This window comes from Oncorhynchus kisutch, linkage group LG18 (genome assembly GCF_002021735.2).
Source record: "Oncorhynchus kisutch isolate 150728-3 linkage group LG18, Okis_V2, whole genome shotgun sequence".
In the NCBI taxonomy this organism is placed as follows: Eukaryota; Metazoa; Chordata; class Actinopteri; order Salmoniformes; family Salmonidae; genus Oncorhynchus; species Oncorhynchus kisutch.
In genome coordinates, this window is record NC_034191.2 from 48,059,113 (window position 1) to 48,083,988 (window position 24,876).

The 24,876-nt window shown below is 42.2% G+C and overlaps 2 protein-coding genes across 7 annotated transcripts in view; one reads left to right on the forward strand and one right to left on the reverse strand.

Annotated features, from left to right (window-relative positions):
* LOC109908804 (transcriptional repressor NF-X1) overlaps window positions 1–15,212 on the reverse strand; it is a 31,913-nt gene extending 16,701 nt beyond the window's left edge. The window contains exons 1-7 of one of the 2 annotated variants that reach the window (XR_002257703.1): window positions 14,956–15,212; window positions 13,245–14,252; window positions 12,725–12,886; window positions 12,223–12,300; window positions 1,899–2,004; window positions 1,702–1,773; window positions 67–206 (exon numbers count right to left, since the gene is read on the reverse strand). Coding sequence is in view for 1 of the 2 variants with exons in the window: in XM_020507507.1 (XP_020363096.1) it covers window positions 67–206; window positions 1,702–1,773; window positions 1,899–2,004; window positions 12,223–12,300; window positions 12,725–12,886; window positions 13,245–14,252; window positions 14,956–14,977 (1,588 nt within the window). In the remaining variant the exon portion in view is untranslated. The remainder of the gene's footprint in view (window positions 1–66; window positions 207–1,701; window positions 1,774–1,898; window positions 2,005–12,222; window positions 12,301–12,724; window positions 12,887–13,244; window positions 14,253–14,955) is intronic. The other variant, XM_020507507.1, reaches the window with a different exon arrangement.
* A 1,163-nt stretch (window positions 15,213–16,375) lies between these two features.
* The window catches only part of LOC109908803 (arf-GAP with SH3 domain, ANK repeat and PH domain-containing protein 1-like), a 76,421-nt gene continuing 67,920 nt past the window's right edge, over window positions 16,376–24,876 (forward strand). For 3 of the 5 annotated variants that reach the window (XM_031796208.1, XM_031796206.1, XM_020507504.2), the window contains exons 1-3: window positions 16,377–16,603; window positions 16,949–17,043; window positions 18,503–18,629. In XM_031796208.1, the coding sequence (XP_031652068.1) occupies window positions 16,967–17,043; window positions 18,503–18,629 (204 nt within the window). In that variant the 5' untranslated portion in view covers window positions 16,377–16,603; window positions 16,949–16,966. Of the gene's footprint in view, window positions 16,604–16,948; window positions 17,044–18,502; window positions 18,630–24,876 lie in introns of all 5 variants that reach the window. The other 2 variants (XM_031796205.1, XM_031796207.1) reach the window with 2 other exon arrangements.

The window sequence follows — 24,876 nt, forward strand, 5'->3', positions numbered from 1 at the left end:
AGATTGAGACCAGGACAAAGGCATCGCAATTTTTTATATTATGTGGAACTTCTTGTAGTATCTCACCCTGCTGGACCTGTAGTTGGCACGGCTGGCACAGTCCGCTGTGGCACGCCTGGGTACAGGTGTGTTCGGTACAGTTGAGGATCAAGTCACACTGCTTGTCACAGTGGATGGCAGTGGCCTGGCCACACCGCATTGGCTGACTGCAGAGAGAAGTATGGATGTATTTTACTGTGAGTGTTTGGGCTGAGGTGCAAAGTTTTTCCTATACCAATTGTTAAACCTTAGTAATAGTGACACAGAAATGACGAACATTTGGCAGCCTAAGCTAAGGTACAGTCGAAGGCTGAAGTTTACATACACTTAGGTTGGAGTCATTAAAACTCATTTTTCAACCACTCCAAAGTTCTTGTTAACAAACTGTAGTTTTTGCAAGTTGGTTAGGACATCTACTTTGTGCATGACAAGGCATTTTTCCAACAATTGTTTGCAGACAGATTATTTCACTTATAATTCACTGGATCACAATTCCAGTGAGTCAGAAGTTTACATACACTAAGTTGACTGTGCCTTTAAACAGCTTGGAAAATTCCAGAAAATGTCATGGCTATACAAGCTTCCGATAGGCTAATTGACATCATTTGAGTCAATTTGAGGTGTACCTGTGGATGTATTTCAAAGCATACCTTCATACTCAAGTGCCTCTTTGCTTGACAGTATGGAGAAATCAAAATAAATCAGCCAAGACCTCAAAATACATTTTAGACCTCCACAAGTCTGGTTCATCCTTGGGCCATAAAGACCATCGTTATGTTTGAAGGAAAAAGGGGGATGCTTGCAAGTTGAAGAACACCATCCCAACCGTGAAGCACGGGGGTGGCAGCATCATGTTGTGGGGGTGCTTTGCTGCAGGAGGGACTGGTGCACTTCACAAAATAGATGGCATCATGAGGTAGTAAAATTATGTGGATATATTGAAGCAACATCTCAAGACATCAGTCAGGAAGTTAAAGCTTGGTCGCAAATGGGTCTTCCAAATGGACAATGACCCCAAGCATACTTCAAAAGTTGTGGAAAATGGCTTAAGGACAACAAAGTCTAGGTATTGGAGTGGCCATCACAAAGCCCTGACCTCAATCCTATAGAACATTTGTGGGCAGACCTGAAAAGGTGTGTGCAAGCAAGGAGGCCTACAAACTCAGTTACACCAGCTCTGTCAGGAGGAAGGGGCCAGAACTCACCCAACATATTGTGGAGAGGTTGTGGAAGTCTATCTGAAGCATTTGACCCAAGTTAAACAATTTCAAGGCAATGCTACCAAATACTAATTGAGTTTTTGTAAACTTCTGACCCACTGGGAATGTGATGAAAGAAATAAAAGCTTAAATAAATCATTCTCTATTATTCTGACATTTCACATTCTTAAAACAAAGTGACTGACATAAATTAGACAGGGAATTTTTACATGGATTAAATGTGAGGAATTGTGAAAAACTGAGTTTAAATGTATTTGGCTAAGGTGTATGTAAACTTCCGACTTCAAATGTATGTAAATAAACAGTGGGTAAGTTATTACGATGTAGACATTTGTCCAAGTCCCAAAAGGTACCCTATTCCCAATATAGTGCACTACTTTTGACCAGATCCCTAAGGGCCCATTTTGGGACGCAAACATTAGGTCAAGAGGATATATAGTACCTGGTTCTTCCACAGATGCAGGCTTTGGTGACAAAGGCAGGACAATGTGGACAAGGCCCGGGGTGACACAAACTGCAGAGAGAACCACAGAGGCGACACAATCAAGACAACCACTTCATGTTGTTGAACCACAGATTGTTATGTGGTGGTGGGATGAGGTTGGGTTGTGTCTGGGTATGGGTTGGGTTGTGTCTCACATGTTACAGGGGTGCTTGCAGTCTGCGCCGCTCCTTTTCTTCCCACACATATCTCCACAGCTGTGTGGGATCTCGCTACGCTGGAACTCCGGGTTGGTCACTTTGCCTGTCAATCACACCAGAATAAGGAAACACAGTACAGAGAAAGAACTCTGGACAAGGAAATTGATTTCTACTACTTGTTTATTTGATCAGTTCAGTGTCATTGAGATGATTATTCGTTTTGTACCATGGCATTGTTGAATATTCTTGAAGGGCATTCTAGAGCAGTGGTTCTCAACTGGTTTTGCCTTGGGACCCAAATTGAACCACGTTGTCTCAGTCATGAACCAATATAGGAATCCAAGATGGCGTAGCAGTCAGACGTCGTGTCGTGTCCCTTGTATATATCGTTTTTTTACATATTTTTCTTCGCATATCTTTTAAAACATTTTGCTAAACCTCAACATCTAAATACTCTCCTGCAACCCGCCTCACCCAATGTAGCGTGGATCTGCCTTTTTTTCCTAAAGTATTTATATTTACTTTGGATCCGGAACCCCTCAACTGAAGCTAGCCAGCTAACTACCAGCTATCAGTCAGCAAACCATTGCTAGCAGTCATCAGCTAACCTTTAGCTCGGGAAAGCTCTCGCCAGTTCGAACAACGTGACTAACCAGAGCATAACGGACCTATTATTTTTATCCTCGGATTCCCACCGCAAACGGAACATTTATCTGGATCTTCACAACTAGCTAACTAGCTACTCCGGATGACTACTCCTGGCTAGCGTTTCCATCCACTTAGCTTGAAGCTAGCCCGGCCAGAGCTCCTGTGCTACCACCGAAGCATACTCCTGGGCTACAATATCCGGACCCACGACCGGTCTATCGATGTCACCGCACGAAGAGGCATAAACAGACTTAACCCCATCGCGACGTCCCCCAAAGGCTAACTTTCTAGCCCTTGCTATCTGCTTGCTTGCTAATAGGCCTGCTAACTGCTAGCTTGTTTAGCCCCGGTCTGCTAACTGCTAGCTTGTTTAGCCCCGGTCTGCTAACTGCTAGCTTGTTTAGCCCCGGTCTGCTAACTGCTAGCTTGTTTAGCACAGGCCTGCTAACTGTCTGAATTGCCGCGTCCCCAGCCAGCCCAACCACTCACTGGACCCATATTTACTTACAATCTCTTTTCGATTTTTAATTCGATTATACCTTCCAGTAACCTGCCTCATCCAATGTGATACGGAGTCGCTATTATTTTTAATTTTTAGAACACATTCAAGAACCTCCAGAAGCTAACCAGCTACAAGCTATTTAGTCATTGTTAGCCACTGCTAGCGGCGTTTTACCTTCTGCACAGCCAGACAGTGTTTTTTTTTTGCCTGGATAATACTCGCCAGTCTAGCTTCCCTGTCCCATCCACCGCTGCCCTGTGGACACTGATCACTTGGCTACATAGCTGATGCCTGCTGGACTGTCCATTAATCACGGTACTCCATTCTGTTTGTTTATGTTTTATCTGTCGGCCCCAGCCGCACTCAGGCTGGGTGTGTAGTTAATCTGACCCTCTCTGCCTAGTCAACGCCATTTTACCTGCTGTTGTTGTGCTAGCTGATTAGCTGTTGTTGTCTCACCTACTGTTTTAGCTAGCTCTCCCAATCAACACCTGTGATTACTGTATGCCTCGCTGTACATCTCTCTCAAATGTCAATATGCCTTGTATACTGTTGTTCAGGTTAGTTATCATTGTTTTAGTTTACAATGGAGCCCCTAGTTCCACTCTTCATACCCCTGATACCTCCTTTGTCCCACCTCCCACACATGCGGTGACCTCACCCATTACAACCAGCATGTCCAGAGATACAACCTCTCTTATCATCACCCAGTGCCTGGGCTTACCTCCACTGTACCCGCACCCCACCATACCCCTGTCTGCGCATTATGCCCTGAATATATTCTACCATGCCCAGAAATCTGCTCCTTATCTGCTCCTGATTCTTTGTCCCCAACGCTCTAGGCGACCAGTTTTGATAGCCTTTAGCCGCACCCTCATACTACTCCTCCTCTGTTCCGCTGGTGATGTGGAGGTAAACCCAGGCCCTGCATGTCCCCAGGCACCCTCATTTGTTGACTTCTGTGATCGAAAAAGCCTTGGTTTCATGCATGTCAACATCAGAAGCCTCCCCCGTAAGTTTGTTTTACTCACTGCTTAAGCACACTCTGCTAACCCTGATGTCCTTGCCGTGTCTGAATCCTGGCTCAGGAAGGCCACCAAAAATTCTGAGATTTCCATACCCAACTATAACATTTTCCGTCAAGATAGAACTGCCAAAGGGGGAGGAGTTGCAGTCTACTGCAGAGATAGCCTGCAAAGTAATGTCATACTTTCCAGGTCCATACCCAAACAGTTCGAACTACTAATTTTAAAAATGACTCTCTCCAGAAATAAGTCTCACTGTTGCCGCCTGCTTACCGACCCCCCTCAGCTCCCAGCTGTGCCCTGGACACCATTTGTGAATTGATCGCCCCCCATCTAACTTCAGAGTTTGTTCTGTTAGGTGACCTAAACTGGGATATGCTTAACACCCCGGCAGTCCTACAATCTAAGCTAGATGCCCTCAATCTCACACAAATCATCAAGGAACCCACCAGGTACAACCCTAAATCTGTAAACAAGGGCACCCTCATAGACGTCATCCTGACCAACTGGCCCTCCAAAAACACCTCCGCTGTCTTCAACCAGGATCTCCGCGATCACTGCCTCATTGCCTGTATCCGCTACGGATCCGCAGTCAAACGACCACCCCTCATCACTGTCAACGCTCCCTAAAACACTTCTGTGAGCAGGCCTTTCTAATCGACCTGGCCCGGGTATCCTGGAAGGATATTGACCTCATCCTGTCAGTTGAGGATGCCTGGTCATTCTTTAAAAGTAACTTCCTCACCATTTTAGATAAGCCTAAACCGACCTAGAATATGTGGACATCTATAAGTACCTAGGTGTCTGGCTAGACTGTAAACTCTCCTTCCAGACTCATATCAAACATCTCCAATCTAAAATCAAATCTAGAGTCGGCTTTCTATTCCGCAACAAAGCCTCCTTCACTCACGCCGCCAAACTTACCCTAGTAAAACGGACTATCCTACTGATCCTCGACTTCGGCGATGTCATCTACAAAATAGCTTCCAACACTCTACTCAGCAAACTGGATGCAGTTTATCACAGTGCCATACGTTTTGTTACTAAAGCACCTTATACCACCCACCACTGCGACCTGTATGCTCTAGTCGGCTGGCCCTCGCTACATATTCGTCGCCAGACCCACTGACTCCAGGTCATCTACAAGTCCATGCTAGGTAAAGCTCCGCCTTATCTCAGTTCACTGCTCACGATGGCAACACCCACCCGTAGCACGCGCTCCAGCAGGTGTATCTCACTGATCATCCCTAAAGCCAACACCTCATTTGGCCACCTTTCTTTCCAGTTCTCTGCTGCCTGTGACTGGAACGAATTGCAAAAATCGCTGAAGTTCGAGACTTTTATCTCCCTCACCAATTTCAAACATCTGCTATCTGAGCAGCTAACCGATCGCTGCAGCTGTACATAGTCCATCGGTAAATAGCCCACCGAATTTTACCTACCTCATCCCCATACTGTTTATATTTATTTACTTTTTTGCTCACCAATATCTCTACCTGTACATGCCCATCTGATAATTTATCACTCCAGTGTTAATCTGCAAAATTTTAATTATTCGCCTACCTCCTCTTGCACACAATTGTATATAGACTTTTTTTTTCCTACTGTGTTATTGACTTCTTAATTGTTTACTCCATGTGTAACTCTGGGTTGTCTGTTCACACTGCTATGCTTTATCTTGGCCAGGTCGCAGTTGCAAATGAGAACTTGTTCTCAACTAGCCTACCTGGTTAAATAAAGGTGAAATAAATAAACAAATATATAAAAAATATTTGCATTGCGAAAAATAATCAATATACAATCTGGAAAACTATTTTAATGCTGTATTGAAACTAAATGTAGCAATTATAAAACAAGGGACCAACATGCCCACCTCTAATTGTAAATAAATACATTTTACCCATACTCTTGTTAAAAACTCACTGGTATGAGACCACTAAATCAACCAAAATAGCACTACTAATAGCTCTATTGAAAATATATATTTTTCTGGGATTAAATTATATTTTAAAAATGTAAGTTCATGATCTTTTCTACACACTTTCTACCTGGTTTAAATTGTTTAAGTTCAGACCTGAGTATTTGTTAATACATTTGTTTATATTTATTATTACTTTTGCTCAGACACCTGCGACCCATTCAAAAACTCACTTGGGTCGCAACCCACAAGTTCAGAATCGCTGTTCTAGAGCGTGCATTATTTCCTTGTAATGCATGGTAGAATTCAATGGCTATGAAGTGCATTCTTACATGTTCTATGTTTGAGCAGCTTTTGAAAGCAAAAGTTGAATTGAAAAGATTCATTGTTGAATTCGATTTTTATAATATCAAGCTAGGATTGATGGTTTGGTTAGCTAAACTAGCAAGTCTGTTTGGTTACCAAGGCAACTATTATCGTAGCTATCTAGTACACTTGCAAGCTACTTCAGTGGATGTTGAACACATTTCTAATATGTTAAATCATAGCCTGGGATAACATGTAAACGGTCTCTGGAAAATAATGCAGCGCCATGGAAGGTGCAACTCCACGCATTAGCCATTGTATTATACCGTGCATCGTAGGGAATTACACAACAGGTGGATCTAATCCTGAATGCTGATTGGTTAAAGACCTCATTCCAGCCAGTGTCTATTCCACAAATTACCACCGGCTAAATCTATGACGTTAAAATTACTATTTAATCTGTTCCATCTGACTGCGCAATCCACGGTCTCATCAGCCCAACCAGGCAATTTCTAAACTTGATCCCCACTATAGAAATGTATGTAGACATTCTTACATTTCTTTTAGACTAACATTTAGTTTTCAACAGCAGAGATTTGTTGAAACCTCGCGGTCGGTCTCTACGACATTTGAATCCTTGTTTCAACATTCAAATTCAATCCCCAGCTGTTCCATAGTAATGAACGCATCAGGAGTTGGGATGAAACAAGCAGACAGCATTTCTCAGCCAGTCAAAATCATGAATCAGCTGGCATCATTTATGGATATATACAAAGAAATGTCCATTGAAAAAAGGTAAAACAAAGTGCATCCAGTTTGCAGTCTTTCCAGCTTCAGTTTGAAGTGATTGTGTTAGCTGTGTTGTTGGCTAGCTCCTTTGAACAACAGTGTTCTGACAGGAGAGCGAAATTGCACCTCATAAGCTCATTGTTATGTATGTATCAAAATAAATGTCTCTGGAAAACAGCTTGAGCAAATGCAGCTACTTTGCTGTTATTCTGGCTGTACTTTTTGACGTGACTAAGTTAGCTACAGTTGGCTGGCTAGCAAGCAAGCAAGCAAGGGATAAGAACATTGCCAGTCATTATGGCAATGGAACATTTAGAACAAACGTTACAGAACAAAAAGTCTGCACAACTGGGTTACGTCTCTAGCAACCGAACTGATAGAACGAACAACTAGTTGGCTTGGGTTGCAACTAGGGCTGTGGAGGTCACAAAATTGTCAGCCGGTGAATGTCAAGCAAATAACTGGTCGGTCTCACGGTAATTTACCATTAACATAAACACATTTAGTATCCCCTGGCAAGCCACACATTTTAAAAAGTAATAAATCCATGTAATATAGCCTAGGTCCTGATGTGCCAAATGGCCTAAGCTCTGCTTAGTTTTTTGGCTCAGGCTGTACACACTCCAATTGTCCCTCATTCACAATTTGACAAGCACTTGATAATGCCTTGAATTTCCCGGCGGCATACCCTTTGTGGCCATAATTGGGGACACAACTGGGCGCTAACGAAAACAAGATGAGTAGGCCTAACAAACAGCAAAAGCACTAGCCTATGTCAATCTACTATCCCCCATAGTACAACATTATTATTATATTCTGTGCCAGAAATAAATATTCCAAACAGTCTGGGACAGTTGATGCGATAGATCCCAAATTAATACAACCACTAGCATGGAAGAAAACGTTTTTAGGCAATGAGGCTGACGCAACGGATCAGAATGTTTAGCTTAACATGTTGATAGCCTAATAGTGTATTTCTTCACATTATAAGCGCAGTAATGCGCACATGGTAGTAGGGTATAAGCGCAAATGTTCCATTAGCGGAAAACACCATTACCAAAAGTAACCGCAAATGCAATTATGCATATAATGCTTTTATTATAAAGGTGAATGTTTATGGTGAAAATTACCATCCCCAAACTTGAAACTCATGCTCAGATTATACAGTGGCCAAAAAAGTATGTGAACCCTTTGGAATTTCTGCATACATTTTTCATAGATGAAGATCAGATAAAATTTTAAGTCACAACAATAGACAGTGTGCTTCAACTAATAACAATTATTGTACTTTTCTTGTATATATTGAATACACAATTTAAAACATTCAGTGTAGGTTGGAAAAAGTATGTGATGCCCAAGGCTAATGACTTCTCCAAAAGCTAAATGGAGTCAAGAGTCAGTGTTGAATTTATTATGGCTAAATGAATAAACAATATTTTAAATAGAATTGTATCTAGGTAAACTTATTCTCTGTTGTATAAGTAATAGACAATATGAGTTCATAAGAAATTGTGTGACAGGACAAGGAGGAATAAAATGTTAAATGAACACCATTTCTACTAGGCAGGAACAAATGGGTTGTGGACTGTGTAAACACATAAGGTCGTTAGCCTATGGTTGACCCAACTGAAACTTAGCTCTGGGGTTTATAGATAAGGCAGTGAGTGCATTCCTAGGGTTTCTGTTAATTAAAACTGTCAGTTCAGTGGTGATCGATAATGTTAAGGGGTCAAAAGTTATCTGGGAGTGTGTTAGTAAGTTAGAATGAACTTTGCACCTTACTTTGTCCCGGTCGAGAGGAGGGGGTTCGGTTAAGGCAGTGAAATGACGTCATGATCTGTATATAAACTGATACATGTGTTTGAGTGGTAGCGCGCTCCGAGAATAAATTCTATTACCTATTATTTAAAGACTGGTCTGCGTCTATTTTATGCAAACAAGAAATCTTACAAATTCTCATAAAATAGATGAAGGGGTTTCAATTGATGAAAGCACATTGGCATAATTAAATTATACTAACAGTCAGCTAACCTGGAGTCCAATCAATGAGACGAGATTGGAGATTTTGGTTAGAGCTTCCATGACAAAAAAAAATTTAAACACTAAATTAGAGTTTGCGATTCACAAGAAGCATTGCCTGATGTGAACCATGCCTCGAACAAAAGACATCTCAGAAAACCTAAGATTAATAATTGTTGTCTTGCATAAAGCTGGACAGGGTTACAAAAGTATCTCTAAAAGCCTTGATGTTCATCAGTCCATGGTAAGACAAATGGTCTATACATGGAGAAAGTTCACCACTGTTGCTACTCTCCCTAGGAGTGGCTGCAAGAGCACAGAGCAGAATGCTCGAAGAGGTTAAGAAGAATCCTAGAGTATCAGATAAAGACTTACAGAAATCTCTGGAACATGCCAACATCTCTGTTGACGAGTCTACAATATGTAAAACACTGAACGAGAATCTTGTTCATGGTAGGACACCACGGATGAAGCCACTGCTGTCCCCCAAAAAACATTACTGCACATCTGAAGTTCACAAAAGAGCACCTGGCTGTTCCACAGTGCTACTGGCAAAATACTCTGTGGACAGATGAAACTAAAGTACAGTTGTTTGGAAGGAACACACAAAACTATGTGATAGTTGTGATAAAAACCTTATTAAAACATATAGGGCTATGGGCTAGGCAACACGAGGCGTCCGAAAAGTTGATTTAATAATGTGACATTTGTTTTGATTTAGAATGGACCATTATCATACACCTGTATCGAAACAGGGGCAGCGGGAAAAAACATGTCATCTATGCACTTACAGTTGAAGTCAGAATCATTAAAGTCATTAAAACTCGTTTTTCAACCACTCCACAAATTTCTTGTCAACTAACTATAGTTTTGGCAAGTCGGGTAGGACATCTACTTTGTGCATGACAAGTATTTTTTCCAACAATTGTTTAGACAGATTATTTCACTGTATCACAATTCCAGTGGGACAGAAGTTCACATACACTAAATTCACTGTGCCTTTAAACTGCTTGGGGAAGAAAAAAAAATTGTGTCATGGCTTGAGAAGCTTTTGATAGGCTAATAAACACCATGGGACCATGCAGCCGTCTTACCGCTTAGGAAGGAGATGCGTTCTGTCTCCTACAGATGAACGTACTTTGGTATGAAAAGTGCAAATCAATCCCAGAACCGCAAAGGACCTTGTGAAGATGCTGGAGGAAACAGGTACAAAAGTATCTATATCGACATAACCTCAAAGGCCGCTGAGCAAGGAAGAAGCCACTGCTCTAAAACCGCCATAAAAAAGCCAGATTACAGTTTGCAACTGCACATGGGGACATAGAAATTACTTTTTGGAGAAATGTCTGATGAAACAAAAATAGAACTGTTTGGCCATAATGACCATTGTTATGTTTGGAGGAAAAAGAGGGAGGCTTGCAAGCCGAAGAACACCATCACAAACATGAAGCACGGGGGCGGCAGCAACATGTTGTAGGGGTGCTTTGCTGCAGGAGGGACTGGTGCACTTCACAAAATAGATGGCATCATGAACAGGAAAATTATGTGGATATATTGAAGCAACATCAAGATATCAGTCAGGACATTAAAGCTTGGTCGCAAATGGGTCTTCCAAATGGACAATGACCCCAAGCATACTTCCAAAGTTGTGGCAAAATGGCTTAAGGACAACAAAGTCAAGGTATTGGAGTGGCCATCACAAAGCCCTGACCTCAATCCTATAGAACATTTGTGGGCAGACCTGAAAAGGTGTGTGCAAGCAAGGAGGCCTACAAACCTTACTCAGTTACACCAGCTCTGTCAGGAGGAATAGGCCAAAATTCACCCAACTTATTGTGGGAAGCCTGTGGAAGGCTACCTGAAAAGTTTGACCCAAGTTTAACAATTTAAAGGCAACGCTACCAAATACTAATTGAGCGCATGTAAACTTCTGACCCACTGGGAATGGGAATGTTCCCCTGGCGCAGAAGACATGGATGTCGATTAAGGCAGCCCCCCGCACCGCTCTGATTCAGAGGGGTTGGGTTAAATGCGGAAGACATTTCAGTTGAAGGCAGTCAGTTGCACAACTGACTAGGTATCCCCCTTTCCCCCATGGTTTATTTTCATGCCAGCCAGGTAGCCTATAGTCAGTCCTGTTGTAATGTGCTTAATATTAGGAAAGTTGAGAAATAAATATAGTAAGCCTAGCCTATAGAAAGCCTATCCTCTTTTTATTAGCACCCATCAATCTTGTTTTCTCCCACAATTGCATAGCCTATAGAAATGTTGCGCAACATGAGATCATGGGCTCTCATGAAGTGTTTGATTAGAATTTTGGTTTCCTTTGCATTGATGTCAGATTGATTAGAGTAGACAATACAGTGCTGAGCACCAGGCAGTTAGCATGCTTGGTAGGCTACTAATGACCATCAGCAGCATTTATTATTATTTATTTTTTTACCTTTATTTAACTAGGCAAGTCAGTTAAGAACAAATTCTTATTTTCAATGACGGCCTAGGAACAGTGGGTTAACTGCCTGTTCAGGGGCAGATTTGTACCTTGTCAGCTTGGGGGTTTGAACTTGCAATCTTCCAATTACTAGTCCAACGCTCTAACCACTAGGCTACCCTGCCGCCCCAGGATAAGAGCTACCCAGCATAAGAGCTTGGAGAAGCCTAACTACTGTGACTAATCGGTCACGTGGAGGCAGTCATACGGTCATCGCAACAGCCCTAGTTGCAACCCTAGGTTTGTGTTGGGACTATAGCTTGTGAAAGGATGGAAAAAGTATGAATAATATATCAAAATAACATTTAATGAAAATATGTCAATCATTATTTGAATATGTTGGTAACCCGTTGTATAAAAGTGATAACGCCCTCAAAGCCAGAGTTTGGAGGATATATTAGCATGGTTTGCCGGGCCTCGACAATCTTGGACCTTATCACTTAAATAATGCATGCTCCAGAATCCCCTTCAAGCCAATGCGAAGCGAGTCATTCATTATTTTCCATAGAACGCATAACCCCTTGTTGATTATCCCTTACATAATGTGCAAAGCATCTCAACGAGCGAGGAAGACTAGGGATGCACTACTGTCTGGGAATAATGGCTATTAGCTAATCACTTACCACAGAAGCACTTGTAGGTGTTTGGGGGTTGGAAGACAACATTCTGACAAGCTGGACACCTCCACCCATCATTTGTTTCTAAAAATTAGAACAAAAGCTTGAATATCACATATAGCATCCTTCACAGATCTCTTTAAGAATGATGGTTGTCCACAAAATGTGCACTACATCTTAAATAAAGTTACATCTTATAAAGTTACAATATATTGTGACATTGTTAGTACAGAAGTAACAGCGCACATTAGCTGCAATTAAGATAATAGAAGGCCACTGCAATTAGGATAAGGTCACTGGGGCCGCATTTTTGCTACAGTGGATATTGTAGCCTCATCTGTCGTGCAGAATTTGCACTCCTGTATTGTCTGGGTGGAGCAGCAATGTGCTATCTATGGAGGACTATTGTGTTAAAAGTCATGAATAGATGCACAGCTGAATGAGTGACTGCTGGGCAGTGCTTAATTGCACACGTGTCTGCCTGTTGGTCTGTCTGTGTTCGGCCTACCGTCTGCCTGTGAGGCTGGGGAGCGGGCCCACTTCTTGATGCAGTTTAGATGGAAGACATGGAAGCAGCTGAGACAGCTCCAGACAGGTGCCATCACCCTGATCACCTCACAGCACACCATGCACTCATACTTCTCCTCAGACAGCTGCTCAATCAGGCAACCTGGACAGAGATGGAGAGAGTCACCAGAAACTCCAAAACATAACCAGCACCAGTCCAGGAGGGTCAGAGCCAGAGTGGACCATAACTGGAGTGGTCTTAATAATGATGGTTCAATCCCAAATGGCATCCTATTCCCTATATAGTGCACTGCTTTTGCTCATGGCTCATAGGGCTTTGGTTAAAAGTAGTGCACTATGTAGAGAAAAGGGTGCCACTTGGAACAGACATTCAACATGATAACTACTCTCAGAGCAAATTCATTCACAAATGACCGATCTAATAAAAAATGTTTTCAGATATTCTTTAGCTTAGTGTTTTCATTTGTTGTTTTTTTTCTTCTGTGAAACTGCCCTCTCACCTGTCTGTGACTCCTTGCTATTGTTGGGCATGTTGTCCCCCCTCTTCTGCCCAGGCCTGTAGTCATATTTGGGTGTTCTCCTCTGGCCTCTGTCCTGCAGGGGGGTGCATTTCCCCTGACCCCTCCAGTTGGGCTCTTCTTCAGTGCTGGGGCCCAGTTTGTCATGATGGGCAGGGAGGATGTCTCTGCCGCTGGCTCCCCTTTCAGGCTCCTTCCTCTCCTGGGGATATTCTTTGATCGGCCCCTGGCTTCGCTTTGGCTCTTGGAATTTCTTTCGAGGGTCAACATGGGGGTTCCTGTCCTCGGTCCTACTGCCTTTACGGTTTCTGGTTCCAATTTCTAATGATCGGGTTTCTTCTCTGGGCTCAACCGGATCCCAGCCTCCTCCCCCTCCTCCTGTAGCATGGTTTTCCTGGTTCTCCTGCTTGTCCAGAGAGTGAGGAGGTCCTTTAGATCTCCTCTCTCCTCTCCGTGGCTCCTGGCTGAACCGCCGGGGCTTTTTAGGCCGGGTGTCCTGGTGGTCTTCGTGGGCAGGCCCCACCTCTCCCCCCCGGCCCCCAGGGTCTCGACGCCAGCTAGGCCCGTCAATGGGGGGTCCCCTCTCCATGTGGAGTGTTCCAGGCCTGTAGCCTCCACCAACCAGTCCATGGTGACCCCCAGGTAAGCCAAGGGGCCCAGTGCCAATTTCAACCCCAGGCCTATTCCACCTCGGATTCCGGCCCCTTGAGCCCCGGCCACCTCCCCCACAACTTCCATTACCCCCTCTTCCTCGACCCCTCTGTACATCCTCTCTGTGGTGGGGAGGAGCATGGAAGTTTACTAGGACATTGTCATGAGATGATTTGACCCCATGGTGAAAATGGTCTTGCTGCTGCTGCGGCAGTGGGACATAATTATTAGGACTACTCCAGGTACGGTTGTGGTCCACTCTGGCTCGGCCCCTCCTGGACTGGTGTTGGTTTTGTTTCTGTCGTGATGAAGGCCCATCTGGATTCAAATCCAGAGAGTCTATATATGAAAAGACATAACCTGTGTTACTGAGTGGCTTAACATGAGTAGCAACCACGGTGGGTAACAAACTTAACAGGCTGCAAGTACATCCTTGACACGAGACTCCAAAGACAAGGCGTTTATGTTGACATCTTCGTCTCGTCTTTGGAGTCGTGTCAAGGATCTGAGTATGACAGATCACCTCTTCTGGACTTTGATACTAGAGCACGTCATCTAGTTAGTTAGACTTTGTCAACCATCATCACATAAATAGGCAACAACGTTCACTATTTGTTAGAGGTTCTCAGACAAGGTTCTTAGACAAGCAAGGGCATAGCCCTTGCTAAAAGTCCGCATGAGTCCACCAGTACCTAGCCTAGGCTGTGTAGCTAACTAGCTAGCCAGCCAGCTTCTCAAGTTAAAGTTAAATGAACACGCGTCTAACAGTGTGGCCACACTGACAACCAAAGACTAGCGAAGTGAGTCACTGAGTGAGAGAATTTGTCTCAGTCCGCTAGCTTGCTAACGTTAAGCTAATGCAGAGTGCAATTTCACAACTGCGCTCAACACAAACCCTGTCATTTGACTGATATGATTTAGCTAAATAGCATGCGAGCTAACTAAAGGGTTAACGTTAGCTTTTCTCTTTAAAACTAATAGGAGCAAGCTAACTAGCCATCAAGCCAAGTTAGCTGCTAGCTAGCCTAACGTTACTTCTTACCTGTGACTGAGCACTCAGCCATTCAACCCCAGCTGATGCAAGTTAGTTGGCAGTGGCTCACGTTCTTCTCCCACGCGAAGGTTTTTACTGTTGTTGGGGGATTAAATGCCACTGTTTGCATTTATTTTTCCCACAATGAAACATAATAAAACGTCTCCTCTTCTTACATAATTGATATCTCTTGTCTTGTGGTTGGAAAGAGCCCCGACGATTCTTCCAGATTCTGTAAAGGGGTTTGAAGTTATGTCACCCAACTTTATTGAGACTCACAGGCAGGACTGGACATCCATCTGCTTGGAATAACCAGCAGGGGGACCCTAGGTCATCATCCACCATGATCCACAGTGTCACCAGTTACCATTGGGTGATACTTTTTCCTGGAGAGAATATAATGGAATGGAATTAAATAGAACTGATCTGAATAGAATAGAACTGAATGGAATGGAATAAAAAAAGAATAGAACTGAATAGAATAATATATTGTCCCGCATGGAGAAAATTCTTCCCACAGTCTTGTGCAGACAAATGATCCCACCCTTAGGTCTACACACCCATCACATACATAGTGTCTCAGTGAGAAAGCCAGACAGACAGACAGACAGGCGCAATAGACTGGTACCTATGGCCTAAGGACAGTCTCTCTTAGCAGTAGTGTAATTGGATTAAGGTCGTCAGAGGCTTCTATAAAGGATTTGTGGACTTGGGTCACTAGGCTGTTGATTAAAAAAATATTTCAGAGATAATGCAACTCTACAAATGGTTAACTCTCTCTGAGATGATACACAAGGCTATAACAGTTCTGCATAATGAGCTAGGTCAAACGCAGAGTCTATGCTTTTATTTCAGTCAAGACTTTTTCAGATAATGAGATCTCATCATTGTTTTTATATAGATGAGGTGTCTTAGGGTTGAGTCACTCAGTCGGTTGTGTGAAGATGTCTGTTCAGACAGTTACCACAGTGAAAAACAGGAAAATTACTGGACACATAACAACCACGTGTATAGGCTTTTTCTGACATGGAAAAAAATATAGTTTTGTAATGGAGAGGTGCCAACTGGGAGCCCCAGTCTGAGGGTAAATGGAGGACAGAAGAGGAAAGATTCTAAATGTTTTTGTTGAACAATATGAAGAATATAGTGTCCTCAAACCCTTTTGTCTTTTTTTTTCAACAATAAACTTGAAGCTATTGTAAAATTGAACATTGACTTCAACAAATAACTGTATGTGGTTATCTATGACAAATAGCCTAACTTTCCCCCAGCTGTAGTTCAAATCAGCTCCAGGGGGTAAGGAAACTTATTGGCTTCTTCTGTTTACCAGATCCCACATTTCCTGTTTGACTGCCTTCTGTATTTCCTCAGTTCCTGTGCTATGAGCTCTTAGATCCTGTTCATTGTAAGTGGCTATTTTCCTGCTCACATGGTGGGTTTGGTTTCTCCCTTCCTGCCCCGCGCTGTGACTGATCTTCACGAGATCCTTTGCGGGAGGACATCACTCTCTCCTTCTCTCAACTTTTTACTCTGTTGAATGAATATTAAAAATGAGGCTGAAATGATGCGCGCAGCAAGCAGGACTATTCTTCTTTGCGTCAATCAAGTGGACATTCCCTCTCTGTTCAGATTCCAAATTGGACGTGCATCGATTTCGGTAAGTTGAGGCGTGGCAGTGTATATTATTTTTCTTTCGAATATGAGCGCTCTTGAAAGGGTTAGAGATTACATTTTTTTTCATACAAATGTTTTATAACTTGTATGTTACCTACCCAATGAACCTATTAAAAGCTATTTATTAATCTATGCAAAACAATGCTTTCTCATCAGAGTACATTCCAGGGTGGTAAAATTATTTATGAATAGACTAGCTGCCTATGATAGGCATATTATTATAAAAAGTTGTGTTGTCTTCATTCATTTTCCTCAGGCTATACCACACTATCTGATGTCTAGAGAGTAACAGAACTCTGCTCATGTGATTCTTATTTATTTGATTTAGGTCATAAGGTGACAGTCAATGAGTCAAGTCATGAGATCCTCCTCTTCCCGTCTGTCAAGTTTCTCTTCTAAAGATTCTTTATGGAATCCGAGTAGGTAAGACCCTCTCAATTCTGTTGGTACAAGCATTCATGTGAAACAGTGTGTCACATCATAATATTCAGAGACTATTCTCTTGATACTTTGTATCAAAAAGCATTCAGTCAAAAACATTTGTGGGTATTTCTCTAGTTTAGTAGCCTGTGTAAATTGACCAGGAGCCTAGCCTATCTGATTAAACACTTCTATTCACTGACAAAGGTTTTTGTCAATGTTGGAGCGCCAAAATGAGAACATTCCAATTATTCCATACAGCAGGGTTGCATGCACTTAATTTTATCACCTGCAGGACACACACTTGTAGCACCAGGTAATAAAATCCCTATTATGGGCAATGGAAGTTACCATCAATGTGAATGGATATGTTTTCAGATCTAGTACAGTAACACATTTAAGAGATCTGATAAATATAATACCAATTGTCCAATAAGTAAGCTACAATGTACACCATTGAGGTTTTTTAGTCAGAAAAAGTATGTTTTAATGCATTACTTTAGGCTCCAATTAATATAACATATTGTACATGTTAATAAATAAGCTAATTGTATTTAAATAAAGAACACAGTAGTACAGTCAATTCGTATTTCTAAATCTACATATATAATTGGTAAATATCAGTTGCTATAGGCTATTATGATCATAAATAATAATGTCTAGGCTGATGCTCCGGATGCTTGGAATTTTATATCTTGCCTACATTTTCCTTTTCACATCGCATTTTATTCGATGACTTCAGTAGAGCCCCATTAAACGATTGCATAGGTCGGAAATGAAATAGCAGTGGAGTTTTTACTGCGGACTGTCTCTAGGTATTATGTCGGAGATCATGGACATGCGCAGAGTTCTTCCTTGTTTGTCCCCATCATCCGAGGTGGGTGGGTGAGCGAGAGGGTGAGCGAGAGAGCGGGGGAGAGGAGAGTGGTTGTGAATGTCAAAACTGCGTTCTGCATTAAAAAATAGAACTGAAAGAAGATAAGAAAATAAAGGAAATCCTGCAATTCGAGAGAGCACGGATTATGATAGATTACATACAAATATTTCTGATTGTCGAAAGTATTATCGGCAAAAGCCATTCTTAATGAACATCCGCAAAAACGTTATGATGGAATCCGCTATTCTATTTTACAGCAAGGCAGCATAGGACAGTAATTAAGCGTTTGTGTTTTGGTAATTTAAGCAAGGGATACGGGCGAGGGGAGAAGAGAGGAGGGGGGCGAAATTGTGTCCATTCCCTTTTCCCTTGGGGACAGTGAAGACATAGGAGAGAACCAACCAAGTTATTCGAGAAGAGACGCGTCTTTGTCATTTCGATTCTATCTCTAGTTCGTAAACTATCAGTTTTCGACCCAGTCACAGAGTTAGACATCTCGTACTTTTCTTCGCCAGTTGTATTTTCATGATTTAGGATTTTCTCAACATTTCTTGCAATCCTCTTCTGGGCGATTCCCTGCTGAAGGATGCCGGATCAAATATCGGTGTCCGAGTTTCTCTCCGAGACAACAGAGGATTACAATTCTCCTACCACGTCCAGCTTCACGACCCGCCTGCAGAGCTGTAGGAACACAGTCAACGTTCTGGAAGAGGTAAGGCCACATCATGTTAACATTGAGTCAGCCATAGCTGCAGATGGAATTACGTGCAACTTGGTGCCAGAGCGACCATTGCGCATTGATGAATCATGACACTACGGAGATGACATAGCTACAATAGGCATAGGCTACCCAAATTATACAATTTATAGAAATAGCCTATCCTAAACTCCATTTAGTAGTAGCAGGGGCCCGAGCCACTCATTAAAATAGACTCGGCATCTACGTTGGCGTGTCCAAATGCCCATGCCCAAAGTTGTACCTTATTCTGCATAATAACCGCAGAAAGTGTCCTTCGCAGACAGCACTGTTCGGATGTGCAAACAATACAAAAACAAAATTTCTGTGATAAGCATTCTACCATGGCAACGTTAGATTGTGATGACTTGGAATTACTCTGTTTACATGCCGATTATTATCATTATAAACTGCCTGCTATCAATTGGAATTATTGGCAACTTTGTAACACTTATGCTTCCATTTGCACAAGTTGACATAAAAGCCAAGGGTCATGTGAAAATACAAATCTGTTTAATAGGGTTGGGCATATCGAGATGTTCATACCTTTATACCGTTCTTGTGGGGTACACGATATTACCGGCAGTGAACACCTAGGGGCGCAATTATTATTATATTTATATTTTTAAGTACAAAACAAATTTAGTCAGCAGGGATCTTGATCCAGGAGGGGATTGATTGTCTCTGCTGTAACCAAGAAGATTGATCTCGCAAGCAAGCCACTTAGCTAGCAAGTTAGCAAACCCAATGGATAGCTGGAGCCCTGAGCTGGATTTAATTTATTTGGTCTATCTTAGATTGTTAACTTATGGTTAGTTATAAGCATTGGCTAAGCATCCCCCTGAACTTTAGGGGCCCCAAACCCAATAAAAAAAAAATATATATGTTGAATATATATATATATATTTTTTTACAGTATTGAATTTCTGTATTTCTAAATTCTGCGATATACGGTATATACGGTATACCACTGAAGCCTAGTTTACTGTCCTTGACAAGCTTGAAGAATCAGTTAGTTCTGTCTCTGCCCTACCCCGGCCTACTAGAAGCAAAACAGCCTATATCCAGTTCATATGTATCCTATTCTTTCAAAGCCTAATACTGTGATGTGAACATGCTCTGTATAAGACAGACTGTCAAAGAACTGTGCTGAGTTACAATGTTACAACATACAATAATGGTATCCAAAATATCAGCATAAATGTTTTTTTTGCATTTTGTAGTGTAGTGATGATGTCATGATAGTCTTCTGTGGTTTGCTCATGCTGAAGCCTATTTTAATTCAGTGCAGTTCGATTAAGCTAGTTTTGCTCCTACTGCTGCTGGCTGGTGTTGCCAGGCAGAGGGGGAGGATTGGATATGATAGAGGAGAGGGAGAGTAGAGTAGCCAGACTGTAGCAGCAGAGCGTGTTGGCTGTCTCCATACAGAGTGGGGGTGGGGACGGATGGAGCAGCAAACCCTCCAGCCTCCAGCCACTCACTGAAAGATATTGGCATTTACAGTGATTCCGAATTGGAATGGCTCCACACATATAGTGTTAACATCAGCCTGATTCTGAACCTCAGCATGTTTTGATAGAACTGTGCATCGAACTGCAGCCTCCCCCTTCAATCGCAATTAGTGCTGGAAGGGCTCGCTCGCACGCGCACACACACACACACACACACACACACACACACACACACACACACACACACACACACACACACACACACACACACACACACACACACACACACACACACACACACGTGTCTGATTAGCAAGGTGAGTGTAATCAGGTGAGACAGGTGAAGACCATGGGGAGCCATGCATCCCCATACCACCCCTATCTGCGTTCTCTTTGCCTTTAGGAAATGGGGCAACATAGAAGGCCAGCAGCATGCACCTTTGCCATACCCTATGAAAACCAACACAATCTCATTTTTGGCTGAATAAAATAGTGATGAAGTCAATGTTGCATCTCTTGAAGTCCCTGGTTTAATGTTCTCACAAAGTGTATATAAATAGCAGCCATGGCAGATAATCAATGCTGATAATCATTGCTCTCCCTATCGATTCTATATCACAGTGTCAGTGGTCTCATCCTCAATTTCCAATGTGTAGTAAGGAGGCAAGAGAGAGAACAGAGAAGTTTTGTAGATTCAGTATTTCAATCCATTGCGTTTTGCCACTCCTTCACGCCAGGAAACAGCAGACTGTCATATACACTACAGCCAGGCTTGTTGAGAACTAAGACAAATGCAAAGATGTTGCTGCATCTTCTGAAAACAAGGCTAAAGAAACACCCTAAAGTAGTCAGAGAACTTAGGTTTCAATTAAATAACATATAAGACAATCTCTGTTTATTGTTTCTCACCCAATAGTGAAAGCAATGTTATTATCAGTGACCTCAAGTTAATAAAGTCCTCCACATAGAAAGAGCCATAGTAAATGGAATATACAGTATACAGTATGCTTAGATGGAAAGTTGATAGTACATGCTGCACAGATGTACGAAATGGTTGACAACTTAGCCTTTTCTCTCAGAATGGCTGGTCATGGGCAATGTGTCATAGCATTTAGAAGTTACAAATGTCTCTCCCCGAAGGTTTATAGTACAATAATAGAAAAATCTGTAAAACAGAACTGGACCCATGTTTATTCTCCACACGGAGCGCATTTTTTTCGTTTAGTGTAACAAGGAAAGGCTCGCGTCATGAATCACCTTTCTGGCTCTGTGCCTTTCAGCTCAGAGAGAGAGACTGCATCACAAACGAAAAACATCTGTTGGATGGGCCGCCATGTGCTCCCTGCCCGGGCTGTAGCGGTAGCCACTCTTAAGTCCTAGCCCGGATCACATGACTAGAACCATTGACTGGCAAAAAACGTAACGGCTGTCGTGGGTTGAAGAAGGTGGGGACCAAGGTGGAGGGTGGTACGTGTTCATCTTTATTTATGAATTGAACACTGAATTTAAAAAAAAATGAAAAAAAATGAACGAAACCGAAACAGTTTTGTCTGGTACAGAATACAAAAACAGAAAAGAACTACCCACAAAACCCATGTGGGCAAGAGCTACCTAACTATGTTTCTCAATCAGAGACAACGATAGACAGCTGCCTCTGATTGAGAACCACACCCGGCCAAACAAAGAAATACAAAAACATAGAAAAAAGAACATAGAATGCACACCCTAGTCACACCCTGGCCTAACCAAAATAGAGAATAGAAAGCCTCTCTATGGCCAGGGCGTGACACGTATACTCTTTCTTCTTTGAACAAAGACAAGATGCCATTGAATCAAGCTTTTTCCCAAAACATTGATCTAAAATGAGTAAAGAGCAGAGCACCTCGTCAGGGTTCCTGCACTGGGATACGACATCCACCTTCTAGATGGCATTCCTCCTCACACACATTATGGATCTCCAACTCTGTAAAAGTTTTATAGTATTCCAGGACTCCTGCAGCATTGCCATGACCTCTGGAAATAATTTGGGTGAAAAAGGTTAGTCATGTAGTATTTGAAGAGAAACAACCAAAGACATTAATGTATTAAAGTAGGCCTGCTTGTTATTGTCTACATTTTCAACATAACCAGTGAGGAAACTTGGGAGGCCATTCTCTCATCTCTCTCTTCACAGAAATGGTAAAGAAGGCCCCTAATAACTTCTTCCCATCTTCATTCACTCTGTTTGAGTGCAGAGCACTTAGAATGCCATACCCCAAGACCCGCTCCTGTCCTCACCACACACCTTCTTCCATGGTCTCCAAGTAATTTCCTCATTATGTTGATGAGGTAAATTATGCAACGGTTCAGGGTGAATATTTCATGGTGTAACCTGAGGGGGGAGAGCTGACCTGCAAGTAGAGGAGAACAGTCGTCAGCCTCCCTCCTCAGGCTTCTAAACACACAGTCATCTAAAGGTGCAGAGAGGGAGAGCTGCAGCGACATACAAACTTCTTACTCCAACTCCACACCTGAATTATTTATGGGTGGTTGCTTGGAGAGACAAAGAGGTTCACGATTCCCCCCTCATACCAGCACTGAACTTATTAACACAACCCAGTTCGCCCAGTCACAACAGGGAAAAGCTCCCTTACGTGTTTACTGTTTATGTTTGGATCAGTGCTAAAATGAAATATGGAAAACAATGAACAGCGAGATGGGCAAGATAGATGGCTAATAATAACCAGAGCCGCGTTCTTATGTGCCGTCTTGGATAACAGGAAGTGACATCATTATGGTGTTGAGGGCAGTAATGGAAGCTTGTTGGGTTAATTCACACCTATGCCCAATAATACATGAGGAATGTTCTAAAGAATGGTTAGACAATATTCATTCTCATCTGCAATTCAATTCCCTGAAAGGTTCAGAGAAATGTGTGGAGAAGGACTTCATGTGCAGACAGGGTTAGTTAAGCTTCCCTCCCTTTCTTAGGGAAATTGTAAGAAGATTTCTGCAGCTTTTTCCAATGAGAAACTTGCAGTTCCAACTTATCCTGATCTTGGCATCTTTGACCTCTATTCTCATCCGATACAATGTGGAAATTTTGGTAATATCTATTTGATATTGATATCTATTTGATATTGATATCTATTTGATATTGATATCTATTTGATATTGATATCTATTTGATATACAGTGCCTTGCAAAAGTATTCGGCCCCCTTGAACTTTGCGACCTTTTGCCACATTTCAGGCTTCAAACATAAAGATATAAAACTGTATTTTTTTGTGAAGAATCAACAACAAGTGGGACACAATCATGAAGTGGAACGACATTTATTGGATATTTCAAACTTTTTTAACAAATCAAAAACTGAAAAATTGGGCATGCAAAATTATACAGCCCCCTTAAGTTAATACTTTGTAGCGCCACCTTTTGCTGCGATTACAGCTGTAAGTCGCTTGGGGTATGTCTCTATCAGTTTTGCACATCGAGAGACTGAATTTTTTCCCCATTCCTCCTTGCAAAACAGCTCGAGCTCAGTGAGGTTGGATGGACAGCATTTGTGAACAGCAGTTTTCAGTTCTTTCCACAGATTCTCGATTGGATTCAGGTCTGGACTTTGACTTGGCCATTCTAACACCTGGATATGTTTATTTTTGAACCATTCCATTGTAGATTTTGCTTTATGTTTTGGATAATTGTCTTGTTGGAAGACAAATCTCCGTCCCAGTCTCCGGTCTTTTGCAGACTCCATCAGGTTTTCTTCCAGAATGGTCCTGTATTTGGCTCCATCCATCTTCCCATCAATTTTAACCATCTTCCCTGTCCCTGCTGAAGAAAAGCAGGCCCAAACCATGATGCTGCCACCACCATGTTTGACAGTGGGGATGTGTTCAGGGTGATGAGCTGTGTTGCTTTTACGCCAAACATAACGTTTTGCATTGTTGCCAAAAAGTTCAATTTTGGTTTAATCTGACCAGAGCACCTTCTTCCACATGTTTGGTGTGTCTCCCAGGTGGCTTGTGGCAAACTTTAAACAACACTTTTTCTGGATATCTTTAAGAAATGGCTTTCTTCTTGCCACTCTTCCATAAAGGCCAGATTTGTGCAATATACGACTGATTGTTGTCCTATGGACAGAGTCTCCCACCTCAGCTGTAGATCTCTGCAGTTCATCCAGAGTGATCATGGGCCTCTTGGCTGCATCTCTGATCAGTCTTCTCCTTGTATGAGCTGAAAGTTTAGAGGGACGGCCAGGTCTTGGTAGATTTGCAGTGGTCTGAATATTATCGGGCGAATATTATATTCGCTTGCACAGTGCTCCTTGGGATGTTTAAAGCTTGGGAAATCTTTTTGTATCCAAATCCGGCTTTCAACTTCTTCACAACAGTATCTCGGACCTGCCTGGTGTGTTCCTTGTTCTTCATGATGCTCTCTGCGCTTTTAACGGACCTCTGAGACTATCACAGTGCAGGTGCATTTATACGGAGACTTGATTACACACAGGTGGATTGTATTTATCATCATTAGTCATTTAGGTCAACATTGGATCATTCAGAGATCCTCACTGAACTTCTGGAGAGAGTTTGCTGCACTGAAAGTAAAGGGGCTGAATAATTTAGCACGCCCAATTTTTCAGTTTTTGATTTATTAAAAAAGTTTGAACTATCCAATAAATGTCGTTCCACTTCATGATTGTGTCCCACTTGTTGTTGATTCTTCACAAAAAAATACAGTTTTATATCTTTATGTTTGAAGCCTGAAATGTGGCAAAAGGTCGCAAAGTTCAA